Source organism: Talpa occidentalis, unplaced genomic scaffold (assembly GCF_014898055.3).
Source record: "Talpa occidentalis isolate TD23 unplaced genomic scaffold, MPIMG_talOcc4v2.1 talOcc4.2, whole genome shotgun sequence".
In the NCBI taxonomy this organism is placed as follows: Eukaryota; Metazoa; Chordata; class Mammalia; order Eulipotyphla; family Talpidae; genus Talpa; species Talpa occidentalis.
In genome coordinates this window covers 67,755,786-67,770,491 of record NW_023602073.1, presented here as the reverse complement: position 1 = coordinate 67,770,491, position 14,706 = coordinate 67,755,786, and the positions used below count along the sequence as shown (strand labels likewise).

The 14,706-nt window shown below is 39.0% G+C and overlaps 1 protein-coding gene across 1 annotated transcript in view; it reads left to right on the top strand.

The window, feature by feature from the left end:
- The window catches only part of PLA2G7 (phospholipase A2 group VII), a 38,991-nt gene extending 24,724 nt beyond the window's left edge, over positions 1-14,267 (top strand). Inside the window, exons 3-12 of the mRNA XM_037519842.2 lie at positions 1,287-1,408; positions 1,839-1,983; positions 3,494-3,587; positions 4,555-4,623; positions 5,747-5,873; positions 7,058-7,171; positions 8,186-8,277; positions 9,968-10,138; positions 12,496-12,644; positions 13,757-14,267. Coding sequence (XP_037375739.1) covers positions 1,287-1,408; positions 1,839-1,983; positions 3,494-3,587; positions 4,555-4,623; positions 5,747-5,873; positions 7,058-7,171; positions 8,186-8,277; positions 9,968-10,138; positions 12,496-12,644; positions 13,757-13,890 — 1,217 coding nt within the window. The 3' untranslated portion in view covers positions 13,891-14,267. The remainder of the gene's footprint in view (positions 1-1,286; positions 1,409-1,838; positions 1,984-3,493; positions 3,588-4,554; positions 4,624-5,746; positions 5,874-7,057; positions 7,172-8,185; positions 8,278-9,967; positions 10,139-12,495; positions 12,645-13,756) is intronic.
- Positions 14,268-14,706: the final 439 nt, after the last annotated feature.

Sequence of the window (14,706 nt, the reverse complement as noted above, 5' to 3'; positions counted from 1 at the left end):
CTCATGTGGTGACGGGTGTAGCTTAGGGAGGCATGTGTAAATTTCAGTTCCTCTGTAGGGTAAGGTAAAAGGTATCAGGCTTTTCTGCCCTCCCGCCATTAGGATTGATGACGGATCTGCAATCCTGAATGCATGCCTGATGGCGGGCACCTGGAATAGGGTGTGGGCACATGTAGATGGGATACACCTGGGCTAAGACTGGGCTTATAAGGGTGGCATCACGGGGATGCCAGCAGAGCGAAACAGCAGAGCCAGAAGAAGAGAGAGAATGCCGGAGAGCCCAGGAGGAGTGAAGATTTGCCGGGGGCTGGGAGGCCTGCTTGCCTCCTGGCTCCCCAGTACCCCTGCCTGCTGTGTACCTGGTAAATCCCAGCAGAAGCCTGAAAAATCCACCAACGGCTCCAGGTTCTTACCCCTTCTGCTCGGGTCATAAAGATCCTGCTCCACCCCTGTCCTGCCCCTACAACCTCCTGCAGACTCCTTTGAAAAAGACTCCAATACATTCCCTCTTCAAGAAACACCATCTGGTGACAGAAAGCCATTGAAGGACTTTAAGAAGAGTCACCTGGTGAGATTGTGTTTTAAATCACTTTAGGAGTCGTGTGAAGGATGCATTGAAGGGGCTAAGTTTCAAGGATTAAGATAGTCAGGAGAGATGGCAACTTCCTGCTAGAGCCATGGTACAAGTGGAAATGAGGCAGTTGAGCTAGAGGATTAGAGATGTACTGGAGAGAAAATTCTAAGAAAAGCAAATATTAAAAATTAAAACTTGATTGGAAGTAGAGGGTTGATGAGAAAGAGGTAGGAGAGGATGCCTGCCAAGTTTCAGACTTGGAATACCTGAGACAGGGGACTCGAGAGTTGCAGGCTGTGTGGCTGAAGCAGAAAGAGGAATTGGAAGATGTCCATTTTGTTTCAGTTCGGACTTTGATGGTCCAATGGGAAGGACATCGGTGGAGATACCCAGTGGGAAATGTGAGATAAAGTTTATGCTTAAGAAAAACCAGATTTGGGAAATGGTCTTAAATATGCTCTAGATAGGAGTAGAAAATAAGGTCAAGGCTTCAGTAACTGTCAGTATCTAAGTGTCTTGGGAGCAGAGGATCTTTATCCCCACATTGTAGTTTGCATACAGTAGAACCTCCATAATTATTCGACCAGTAAGGTAAAGCAATGAAGGCGGCCAGAAACTATGGGGAGTGACTTGATTCCCTGGAAATTCTTTTGCATGATCAAGCCTGGGGGGTAATGGATGACAAATGAGATAATATTTACCTATGTTTCAGCATGGTTAAGTAAAATACAGGCTCTGATGGCTACTGCAAACTCTGGCCAAACTAAAATCCCCAGAGGGAATGGATCCTATCCTGTTGGTTGCACAGACTTGATGTTTGACTACACTAAAAAGGTAATATTTTAATACAACTTACATTTATTTTCTAATAGTTACTACTGCTATGACACTACTAGAATGTTTTGAAACTTGACCTTGTCCTCACCCGAGAGTGACTCATTGTGCCATTTCTTTCATAGGAAACCTTTGGCTAGTTACATGTCATTCCCCTAGTTCATTGCTGTCATCTGACTAATTTCTCTATAAACCACATTTATCCTTTCCTTAGTGGCTAAAACCAGGCTGCTCACCTTTCTTTTCACTGAGAAATCATATTATTGTTTTATTTCTCTTCCTCTTCAACTGTATTCAATCACTATGACAGCTTAAGAATTTCTCTGGACCTTTCCTGAGCAACAGAGGTATTTGGATCCCCCCCATATGCAAAATAACTTGGGATGTGAAATAAACCGAACTAAAAGGACATTACTTTTTTTCCTTACAGAGTACCTTCTTGCGGTTGTATTATCCATCCAAAGGTGATGATCACACTGACACTGTTTGGATACCAAACAAAGAATATTTTTATGGTATTAGTAAATTTCTTGGAACCCAGAATTTCATGGGCAAAATTTTGCAATTTTTCTTTGGTAAGATTTCTATTGATTTGGCTTTATAAATTCTAAGATATAAGAAACTCTTTAAAACAGCAACTTTCGGGCATGGAGAAGACCAAAGTAGAGTTTCTGCAGTCTGAATGTCTCATAAAATACAAAGTATGTCCTAAAGACCCAGATAACTCTCAGAGAATCAAGGGTTCTCATTTTGTCCAATCTAAGTATAATGGGATAGGTCGGGTCCAAGTGACTGTCCCATGGCTTCCTGGGTGAAGGAAGTGAAAGATTAGCCTCATTCTATTTAGTTTCCCTTCTAACATACTGTGGGGAACATAGCATCTTGGCTCAGGTGACCCATTCTGTTTCTCTGTGCTAAAGAGCTTTGTATAGCCAGACAAGAAGAAACAGAAAGTAGAAGCCACCGTTTCTCTCCAGAAAAAAAAGAGTGAAAGCTAATTTCTTAGAAGCTAGAAGACTCCACCAGAGACCAGCCTCTCTCACTAGGACAGGTGGATGTGCATTCATCACTTAATGTGTGTATATTTTTCTAATACTGACTTTTCCTTTTTTACTCTCTGAACAGACATTACTTTTAGACAAGTGTGAATGATGTCTTCTATTTCCCCCTCAAAACCACCTAAAACTTTTGGCATTTGTTTTAAATATCTCCTTGGAGTTTTCTTAAAAACTACTTTATGATAGAAAGGATGAAAATGCTATAGTTATAGACCTCTGTGGTGCTGAATAACTTCTAAATCACTTCCATAGCAATCATCACATTCACTCTTCATGATTAAAGACCCATTTTATAAATGAGAAAAGTGAACAAAAATTATTGATGATGGTAATGATAAAGATAATAGCTGAGAAGGAAAGGCACAACATCTTCCTTTTTTGAGCCCTTCGTTATGTGTCTAGACAGGAGTTATACACATTTTACCTAATTAAATAAAATTCTCAAAGAATCCTATCGGGTAGGTAGCTTTACCTCTATTTACAAAAGTGGAATCTGAAACTCAGAATTCTTTTAGCTTGTCCAAGATCAGTGCTAATAAGTAGCAGAGCTATATTCAATGGGATGTCTAAGCATGAAGGCAAGGACTGTCTACCTTTCCCTGATCATGACCAAGATGGAATGAGAGGAATTTCCAATTTGAAGTTTTTGGGTCTCAGTGTAATGTTCCTGAGCTGTAGTTTGGTTTCAAAACTTACCACTTGAAGCTTTGCCCAAACCTTGGAATAATAAAAGCAGCCTTCCTGCATACAACTGTAAATAGGAAAATGTCTAATTTTAAGTTGAAAAATGGCAGTGGGAATGGATAATGATCCATTGGTGTTTTATGAAAAACACATAATTTAAGTCCTTGGCTGCTGGGTATCTCAATAATATACTTTTTAGTGAATTTACTAAAATACATAGTCCATAAAGAACAAAGTCCAAGGGTCAGGACTTTTTATTTGAAATTATTTAAAAATTATGTCAAATTTTATTATTTTAAATTATCAGAGAAAACATAAATTATCATCTCACATTGTTCCCTAGGTTCAATGACAATTCCTGCAAGCTGGAACTCCCCTCTGAGGGCTGGTGAAAAATACCCACTTATTATTTTTTCTCATGGCCTTGGAGCATTCAGGTAATATTTGAGAGATTAAATGACTTTAACCCTTATGGATTAATGATGGAAGTATTTCCCTCCCCTCCAAAAAAAAAAAAAAAGGAATAGCAGATTTGTTGATCCCTTGAAGGACATTGATCAGTTCTAGCCCAGTCTCATCAATTTCATTCCCTCTTTCCAACTCTTTAAAACTGTCTCCCTACAGAGGAGGGAGGGTATTGCATTTCTGGTTGCCCTATATTATAAATGTCCATATAATCTAATATATACTATAATATTATAATACAAGGCAATACAATATAATATAATTCGCACTCTCAAGATCATCCTGTGTTAGTTCAGATCTTCACAGAAATAGACAACCAAGCTTGGATGTACTGTGAAAGATATTTATGGAGCAGGACAAGATGGACAGTCTTCAGACCCTGATGCAGGTTGGGCAATTGGGAAAGAGATGGAAAAGGGAGAAGGTACAAAGAGCCTCAGACTACAGCACAGTTCTGAGAAAGAATGGGCCAGGCTGATGGAGGGAGTGCTTAACCCAAAGTCATTCATCAAAGGAGTTTTGCCTCGCCCAGAATGGACCTGCATTAGCACCTGGACTGTGTCCCAGCACTAGGAGCAACCCACAGGAGACCTAGATTTCATTTGAACATGGTGGGAGGGCCCATAGGGGCAGAAGTTATCCAAATAACTTGGATAACTTTTTGTTATAGTGGGTTGTCCTGCACATTATAGAATGTTTGGCAACATCCCTCTACCCACTGGATGCCAGTAGCATCCTCCCTCCAGTGGTGATAATGAAAATGCCTCCAGACATTGTCATATATCCTTGAGGGATAAAGTTTTTACCCTTTGAGAATCAAAACTTTTACCCAGGGATGAAAGGCCTCCATTTTCCCACGTTTATTTTGGACCTTGCCTTGTCAGTTAAGCCTTGTAATCATGGCTGGTGGCTGAATGCTTCCATCTTTTTGTCTTGAAGGACAATTTATTCTGCTATTGGTATTGACCTGGCATCTCATGGCTTTATAGTTGCTGCTGTAGAACACAGGTATGTCACCTGGTATGTAACTGGGCTTTAACTTTCATAAAGGTTTATAAAGAATGTTGATAGAATTATCCACTATGATTTCATAATAAGCAAAAAAAACAAAAAAAGATAAAAGAGAGACTATTAATTAGATCATTGAGAATTCTTAAAAAAACTAATATTTCTACATTTCCCAGAATATTTATTGCATGATGTGTTCATATAGCATGTTCTGCAGTTTTTATAACAATCCTTTGAGATGGATATTAAGAGGAAAATGAAACTGAGAAAGGATAATTTGCTCAGAAGCACACAATAAGTGGCAGAACTGGGATTTGATTCCAGAAATGAATTTTTAACAAACCCTCCCAGAATTGGAGCTAGACATTTTAACCTTGAAAAAAAAAAAAATAGCGTGGGAGAAGAAAGGGAAGTCACAAAGATAAGAGTGAAGTTACATCAAGAATGGACCAGCCCAACCACTATGGAAGGCTGTGTGGAGAGTACTCAACCTGCTAAAGATGGAGCTTCCATGTGATCCAGCAATTCCACTCCTAGGTATTTACCCAAAGGACACAGAAACATTAATTCAAAAGGGTACCTGCACCCCTATGTTTATAGCAGAGCTATTTACAATAGCTAAGCTTTGGAAACAACCCAAATGCCCCAAAATAGATGACTGAATCAAGAAGATGTGGTACATATACACAATAGAATATTACTTAGCAATCAAAAAAAGACAACTCATGCAATTTGCAGCAACATGGATGGAGCTGGAAGGGATCGTGCTCAGCAAAATAAGCCAGAAAGAAAAAGAAAAATACCAGATGTTCTCACTCATAGCAGGAATTTAGAAGACCTGAACAAGGGATCAGGAAAAAGACTAATTATAATAAAGTAAAAATCAAAATCAACAAGCAACTATAAAACCAGAGACACACTAAATGGGGGGAGGGAGTAGGGTCAAAATAAGGGGATTGGGAATTGTATGGGGACTATAACCAAGATGAAAATGCATACATTGTGCAAAAATGAAAAATGATGTAAAAATACATATAAAATAAAATAAAAAAAGAGAATGGACCAGGTCCATGGGAGATAAAGAAAAAGCAATTACAAGTGATTAATTCTGTTTGTGTTGTAGAGATGAATCTGCATCTGCAACTTATTATTTCCAGGACCAGTCTGCTGCAGAAATAGCAAACAAGTCTTGGCTCTATCTTAAAATTGTGAAACGAGGGGAGAAAGAGCAGTCTCAACGAAATGAGCAGGTACCTTGCAGTAAGAGTAGTTTGATGACTAAAATGCATATGCAAATTAACGACTGGCAAATTTAATTTCACAGGTGACAATCAATGCTCCTGACTCTCCTGTTTCTCATTCCCAAAAGATCTGTCAGAAGATTCTCTGAGAAATAGAAGTCCCTTACTGTAGTGTCTGAATTACTGTATAAGCAAAGAGAAACACAAAAATCCTGGAAGTTAACAGTGACTATTCCAACTTTTTTTGCATAGATCTTTTAATTTTAGAATCTCAAAATAAATTCATAGGCCCCTCTCTTCCCTCCAAGTCTATATAAGAGGAAAATATCTTTAAGAAACAGTATAGAAGAGTATTAAGACTGCAGATCCTGGGCCTCCCTGGTAGCAAAAGGGGTTAATAAGCATAGCATTATGAAGCAATCCACAGCCTCTGCAGCTCAAGTTCGATCCCCAGCCAGCCAGCCAGGGAGCAACCTACATGGTACAGCAGACCTTCTCTGTCTCGCCCGCTGTTCCCCTCAGCGGTGTATTTCAGTAGATCTGCCTGTTCTGCTCCCCACTCTGTCTCTGGTGAATCCTCTCACCCCACCCCACAACTCTGGCCTGTACGCCAGCTCTTGTATGCATAAATAAATAAATAAATCTTAAAAAAAAAAAAAAAAGAATGCAGGCAGGCCTCAGAATCCAACTTTCTGTATATGAATCCTGGCACCATTACTTTGCAGTGGGATCATCTTGGACAAGTTACTTCTTCTCTCTGCTTCTATGCTTTCTCTGTTACAAAATGAGTAATAACAGTATTTGTCTCACAGAGCTGTTGGGAAGATTAATTGAAATAAAGCATGTTGGATTCCTCTTTTGTGCCAAGCTTTGTAGTGGATGCTTTATACATGATTTATTGCAATTAATCCCAACCACATTTCACTGAGGTAGGCATTATTATACAACAAATTGAAGCTCAGAAAAGCTAAGTAAATCATCTGAGCTCACACAGCGGGTAAGCAATGAACCAGGATTTGAACTAAGCTTTAACTACCACATCTTGGAGCCCTTTTTATATAATTTGTGTTCTAGTCACTAATCTCTTAAACATTTCTAGCCATTGACAATTTTTTCCCACATGCAAGCTCTTTACAAACTTTAAGTGTTACAACATTTTTCTGTGTCATTTGTTCTTCTAATAATCATATTAGGTGCGGCAAAGAGCAAAGGAGTGTTCACAGGCTCTCAGTTTGATTCTTGACATTGATTCTGGAAAGCCAATGAAGAATCTCTTAGATTTAGAGTTTGATGTGAAACAACTGCAGGTGAGCTAACGAAATCATATTTTGCTTGTCTAGTAGTTCCTTATCGTTTGTGTTTCTGCTTATCTTGTACAACATGTTAAAGGACTGCCAATGAAATAGAAAAGTAATTATTATAATAATGAGTCATGGATTAGGTTGGTGTTGCCCAGTCAGTTTTGATCTATCAAATGGAAATTTAATATGGTTCAATTTAATGCCTCCAGTGGAAGTATTGTAATTTCTTGGATGGCTCTTGAGGGATTTTGAGGTTGATCTTGAAATGTTGGTCAAAAGTATTGGACAAAATGTTGGGAGGGTGTAGAAGAATATCAGATCAAGTGGACCCCATGAACAAGGTCTCAGAAGTGTGTGTGGAGGGATAGAGTAAAGGGAATAGAGAGAACTAGAAGCACTTCATTTGAGTCTAAGATGGTGGTTTTTTTTTTTCCCATACACAGTGAAATGTTTGTTGTTCCTCAACCAGCCACTCCCTCTTGTGCCTCCACACCTTTATATGTTGCTCTGGCACAACCTTCTTGCTGACCAGGTCCTACTTAATCTTCTACCCAAGTCAGGCATATGTCCTCCAAGCAGCCACCTTGGAGCCCAGTGCCAACCCCTGGCCTGGGTTAGTTATCTGTCAGATGTGCTTCTCGCACCCCTCCACCATGTTTGATCCATGCTTTCCTTCCTAATAAACTGTGAGCTCATTGAAAATGATCTGCAGAGCCTGCCATAGAGCAGGTGCTCAATAAATACTCATGGAGTGAACAAATGGAGAGATACGAGTGGAGAGAGGCAGAAGTCAACTAATGATGTGGATGTTTCAAGTGAACGCTCAATGCATGTGTGCATTTGTGTATGTATATATATGTGCATATATACAATATGTATATGCATATTTCTTTTAAAATGTCTCTAAAACTTAACCGTGCCTAGGAAAGGAGTAATAATTCTGATTCACAAAATCATTTATTTTATGTTTCTAACAGCCTATGAGATAGTTATGAATTTATATCATGCTTTCTCCCATAGGACTCCATCGATAGGAATAAAATAGCCATTATTGGACATTCTTTTGGTGGAGCCACAGTTATTCAGGCTCTGAGTGAAGACCAGAGATTCAGGTAAGAGAATACGGCAAAGAGAAAGAAGAAGAAGTTATTGAAAGAGGGAGAGTGACAACTCATATGAAATAGATTTTTTTCAGTTTAATTCTTTGTGATGAAAGGTGACTTTAGCATCTCTAAGACTATTTTTTATAATTATTTTAAATTATTTAATTATTTAAGAGATTAGTGACTAAATTATACAAATTATTTTTATAATTTTCCTAGACAGAAGTCATCTACTTCTCCTGCTTTAACCCCTATATATTTTCTTTCATCATTTTTATTTATCTTCTCAAGGGCTTAACATTTTCATTCATAAAATGTATGTATGTATTTATGGCATAATGACTATGATACTAATATTGCAATATTACAGTATTTCTAGATTTTCCCAAGAGGCAGGACTTCCATCTTTAAGATGGGGTGAGATAAAAAATTATGCAGTTACTTGGATAGGAGTTAGACTAGAGTTCTAAGCCTTGTGACTTGCAAACATATTTTCTTTCTTGAACCACTTCATGCCAAAGTGATGAGATCAGGTAGGACCAAGTCTTCTGTGAAACTTCACCTCGCAGTTCATAAGCTCTGTTTCAATGTAAGGGAATACTCTTTTTTTTTTTTCATTCATTTAATACATAAAACAGTTCAAAAAGTCAAGGAACATATGTATATATAATATATATATATATAATTAGATTTATAAGTGATAAATTCCATATGATTTTCTTCAACCCCTAGAGCCCTTTAAATGTAAAGGAATGAGTCCAATGGTCACTCTGTAAAAGATATCATGAATAGGGCCTCCCCTGGTGGCACAGTGATTGAGTGCTGGGCTGTGAAGCTGCCACAGCCTCTGCAGCGCTGGTTCGATCCCCGGCCACCGGCGAGGGTCCCACATAGGTCTACAGACCTCTCCTGCCGTGCCCGCTGCTCCCCTCAGCAGTGTACTTCGGTCCTTCTGCCTGCTCTGCTCCCCGCTCTGGCTCTGGTGAATTTTCCCTCCCGCACTTCTGACTGTACCCAGTGCTTGTATAAATAAAGAAATAAATCTTTAAAAAAAAAAAGATATCATAAATATGCTACAGTGTGTCCGAACAGTGTGAAATACTTTTGGACATAGTACATTTCCTTGGAAATAGTACATTTATTATGTCTTTTCAGATACTGCACAATTTTGAAGAAATTATTTTAAAATTTATTTTGAAAATAATATAACAAAATGTGTAATAAAATTTTATTTTATTTTTTTAAAGATTTATTTATGCATACAAGAACTGGGGTACCAGCCAGAGCTGTGGGGGGTGAGAGGACCCACCAGAGACAGAGTAGAGAACAGAACAGGCAGATCTACTGAAATACACTGCTGAGGGGAACAGCGGGCAAGACAGGAGAGGTTTGCTGCACCATATGGATAGCTCCCTGGCTTGCTGGGGATCAAACTCGTGCTGCAGTGGCTGCAGATAGCTTCATCGTGCGGTGCTTAGTCCCTTCCACCACCAGGGAGGCCCAGTAATAAAATTTTAAAGTTCAAGTATTCCCAATGCCTCCTTAGGAAAATTATTATATTTTATAAATAATTATTATGGACTTATTATAACCCATAATAAACTGACTTGGTATATGTGCATTAATCTTTTTTGCATTTTTATAAATTCCTATCTGTCAGCCAGTGTATAAACAGCCTTTTTTTCTCATTGTACCATAGATGCGGTATTGCCCTGGATGCGTGGATGTTCCCACTGGGTGATGAAGTATATTCTAGAATTCCTCAGCCTCTTTTTTTCATCAACTCTGAACAGTTCCAATACCATGAGAATATTGAAAAAATGAAAAAATGCTACTTACCTGATAGAGAGAGAAAAATGATTACAATCAAGTATGTATTAGCAAGTGATTTGCTTCGCCATCTGAAACAGAAACTTCAAATTTGGATAAACATCAGCAGTTGTCACTTAGTAGCCATCACAGAATTCTCAAATTTGTCATTTAGACTTTCAATAAGGGAGAATATTAGATCAGCTCCATGTTTCTAGCTGCATTTAGGCTTAATTCTTTTTCAAGCACTGATGTTTTGAGTAGTGTTAGTATATGTATCTCATATGCAGACAGAATTCACATTAGGATATGTGCTCCTTTTATTTAAGTGCAAGAGCAAACCATGCATTGGGGGGGCTTAGGGTAGGGAGAAGTATTCCATCATTAGGCTAGATTAGGAACTTTTCAGAAAAAAAGGCAGGTCATCTGTTGAGATATACCATGGCTTCACCTATTTGAAAAGAATATGCATTTATAAATACCCAAAAGTAGTGGGGTGCCCTTGAACATCATGAATATGAATAAAAGTACTCCTGACAGGATTTTGAGCTCACTATGAGATATTACAGAGCAAAGATTGAGCTCACCCCTCTTCTATCCGAAACCTGGCCTATAAAGAGGAGTTGGCAGGTAGGAAACATATATAGTATACAAAATAAACACAATGGGATCAGAATGGGAGGTAATGGTGAGCAATGACTGTTGGGGAGTAGAATAGGTTCTTCAAGGATCAAGAGAGTTCAGACAGATGATGAGGAAGGGCCTAATACATACAAGTAGTTTATTTGTATGTTTAAGTCAAATGAGTTCTAAAACAGAAATAATACAGAACACCTACTCTCTGCCTCCTTATTAGACTCTCACTTTTTCCTCTCTCTTCTGCTAGACACCTTGAAAGAATAACTTACATTTAATATTTCATTGTCCTTACTTCATCAACTCTTTGACTTCTGAGTTGTAACTTCCTGAGTCCCCTTCCCCACCTGTATACTGGAACTGGCCCTGCTGAGGACCTCAAGACCCCAAAACTAATGCAGTCTCATCCCCTCTCTGCGTCCACCTTCTATCCCTTTTTCCCTTCCTGCTACCACAAGCCTACTCCTCATGCTTCACCTGCTCTTCAAAATGCACCTTCCTCCCCCACTTCCCATTCTTACTCTCAGCTTTTGATGGCATCCAGGCTTCTGCCCTCATCCCTCTTGTGACCCTTGCTACTTTCTTTGTGCTTCAGATGCTCAAGTTTTGATGGTAAAATGAGGAAGAATGGGAGGAAGCCAGGTGGGTCTGTTTTTAGTCTTGATAACTGGAAGAATGGTGGTTTGCTTATGAGCAAAGTGAAGGGAAATAGCAGTACCAGCTGGAGCTGGGATGGTGTGTTTTGATCTTCCAATTGCATAGCTGGACACTGAGAAATCAGGATAGTGATGTCTGACACCAATTGGGAAAGTAGAATTTGTATGACATTATAGATGAAGCTTTTGGAGTAGGTCAAATTACAAAATGATAGAAGAGTTGGACTTAAAATCTTCTGAAGTACCTACATGTAGGTGAAGAGCCAGTGAGCAACAGAGCAGTTAGGGAAAGAAGGGAAGTTGCAATGTTGAAGAAACAAAGAGGGAAGAAATGCAAGAAAATCAGGGGTCACATGTGCCAGAGATAGTTGAAAATGAACATGGTGCTTATAGTTTAAATAATACAAAGAGACGTCTTTTATTTTTAAGATTTCTTTATTTATTTATACAAGAATGGGGTACAGGCCAGATGCGCGGAAGGGTGAGAGGATTCACCAGAGACAGAGCAGGGAGCAGAACAGGCAGACTGATGAAATACACTGCTGAGACAAGCAGCGGGTATGGCAGGAGAGGTCTGTCACACCATGTGGGATCCTCGCCGGTGGCCGGGGATTGAACCGGCGCTACAGAGACTGCAGGCAGCTTCGCAGCCCAGTGCTCAATCGCTGCGCCACCAGGGAAGGCCAAAGAGACGTCTTCTTTAAAAAACTTTTTATTTCAAGACTCAAATGCAAAGTGTTCTGACTAGCCCCAGATAGGTCCCAAGTTAAGTGGCCGTGGCGGGACAGCGGGCCTCTGCCTCCATCGGGTCCCCTTAACATAGAACGCATCCCCTCAACTGGCAAGTATTCTAGTTCACTAAAACTGGACTCATTTCTTCTAAAGTAATGCCAAGTAAGACAGAAATCTTTGAATTGTTTATCTATAGGGAAAGATGAACATCTACTGTAACATCCCTGAATAAATACAGCCTGTGACTTTCAACTACATCTAAGGAGATCAAATCTTTAAGTTTTGCATACTTGGTGTTTGGTAAACAGGCCAACCAGGTCAGCATCTTTCCTGCACCCTAACTACAAAAATAATTTTATCAATGTGATGTGTAAATGTCTTATTTCTTTTTCAGGGGTTCAGTCCATCAGAATTTTGCTGACTTCACTTTTACAACTGGCAAAATTATTGGATGCATGTTCACATTGAAAGGAGAAATAGATTCAAATGTAGCTATGGATCTTACCAACAAAGCTTCATTAGCATTTTTACAAAAGCATTTAGGTAAGAAGCTAATATTTTTTTCATGGCATAAAACAAATGATTCTTAGGCCAAAACTTTTTTTTAAGATCTATTTTTTTTTAAAGATTTTATTTATTTATACAAACACTCGGTACAGTCAGAAGCGCGGCAGGGTGAGAGAATTCACCAGAGCCAGAGCAGGGAGCAGAGCAGGCAGACTGACGAAGTACACTGCTGAGGGGTGGGGGGCACGCAGGGAGGGAGGTGGCAGGAGAGGTCTGCGCGTGCCTCCATGTGGGACCCTCACCCAGTGGCTGGAGATTGAGCCGGCGCTGCAGAGGCTGCGGGCAGCTTCACAACCCAGCGCTCAACCGCTGCGCCACGGGGGAGGCCCCAAAACTGTCTATCTTAACATAGCATTAGTCCTATTTGAACTGTCTCCAAATTGGCTTACGATTTAACATAGCGGTAACTCAGTTTGGTGACAAAAAGGTGAGAAATTTAATTTTGCTGTATTGTATACTGTGTATCTTAGAGAGCAAGTCTGCCTGTAAATCTATTCTTGCTGTAAAGACCAGGGTGAATTTCCATGCTGAGGGCACTGACAGCACAGTGTCTCAATCCCATCTTTCATTCACATGAAGCCGCTGCAGTGGCCATTAGGCTGCTCAGAGGCTACTGTGGCTCCATCATCAGGGATGAGGTTTCTGTAATTCATGATGCTATGGTGCCATCTAGAGGAACAGAATTGTTTAATGCACGCAAAAGCTTAATATATTTATTTATTCTTTTAATTAAATTAACTTTACTTATTTTCTTATACCATTGTTTATTTTTGGACAGTATTCAATTTTTTCCCTCCACATAGTCCCCATAGCTCCTCACCATTTCCTCTTTTGACCCCTCTCCCTCCTCCTCCCCTGCTGTGTACCTCAGATCTATGGTCAACTTGCAAGCTTTGCCTTTTTCCTGACCCTATCTATGGTTTCTCTATATTCCACATATTAAGTGAAATCATCCGACCTTTATCTTTTTTCCTTCTGCTTTATTTCGCTTAACATAATCCCTTTCCAGCTCCATCCATGTTGCCTCAAATAGCAACATGTTTATCTTTCAAAAGCTTAATATATTTATTAATGTTTGTATTTCACAGGACTTCAGAAAGATTTTGACCAGTGGGATGCCTTGATTGAAGGGAAAGATGACCATCTTATTCCAGACACCAACATTGACACAACCAACCAAAATGCCAGTCTACCAAATGCTCCTGGAATAAATAGCATATAGATACAAGAGCTTTTAAAAAAAAAAAAATCATTCTAAAACTGTCTAAAAGAATGTGTGTGATTTTGATGTATTTTCTGAAAAGAAAAAACTCATGTTAAAAAATGTTGGCTGTACAATAACACTGAAACTTAGACTAATATTTTCCCTTTTAAATGTAAAGAAAGGATTCTGTGTACAAAAATCATGCTAGCCTAAACATTAATAGTACAATGATTCTCTTTCAGTATCAATATTAAAAGTTGTGTTTTCATTACCCAGTGGACAAATATGTTACATTAGGTATAATGGCAATGAAAACATGTTGCAATAACACATCCTAAAAGTATAATAAAATTTTTTTCTTGCCTTTATTTTCTTTATTATGAGCAATAGAATTGAGTTTCAGTGATATAATAGTCTAGTTAGAATATGGCACCCCTTCCTTTTGACTTTTGGTGTTGGTAAAAAAAATTATCTCAAGCCGAAAATAAAGCAGTTGCTTTACCACAAAATTATAGATACAGCTTCAATACGGTAATTAAATGGGGAGCAGACAAGGGTGAGAATATTGGAGACAAGGCACAAGCAACATGTTAAAGGAAGTTGGACTTGAGTTTGCATTTTCTTTTGATGCCTCATCTCTGATGCATTCTGCTTATTAAAGAAAGGCTTCATTAGTGGTGCTGCTACATAAGCCAGGTGAGGGATCCCAGTTAAACACAATAAATGAGTGGTTCACCCAAGGCTGTGAATTATAACAATGGAAACATTCAGAATTACACTTAACCACTTCATTTGCCTATCAGTTTTATTTATGGAATGATTCTAATGTATGAA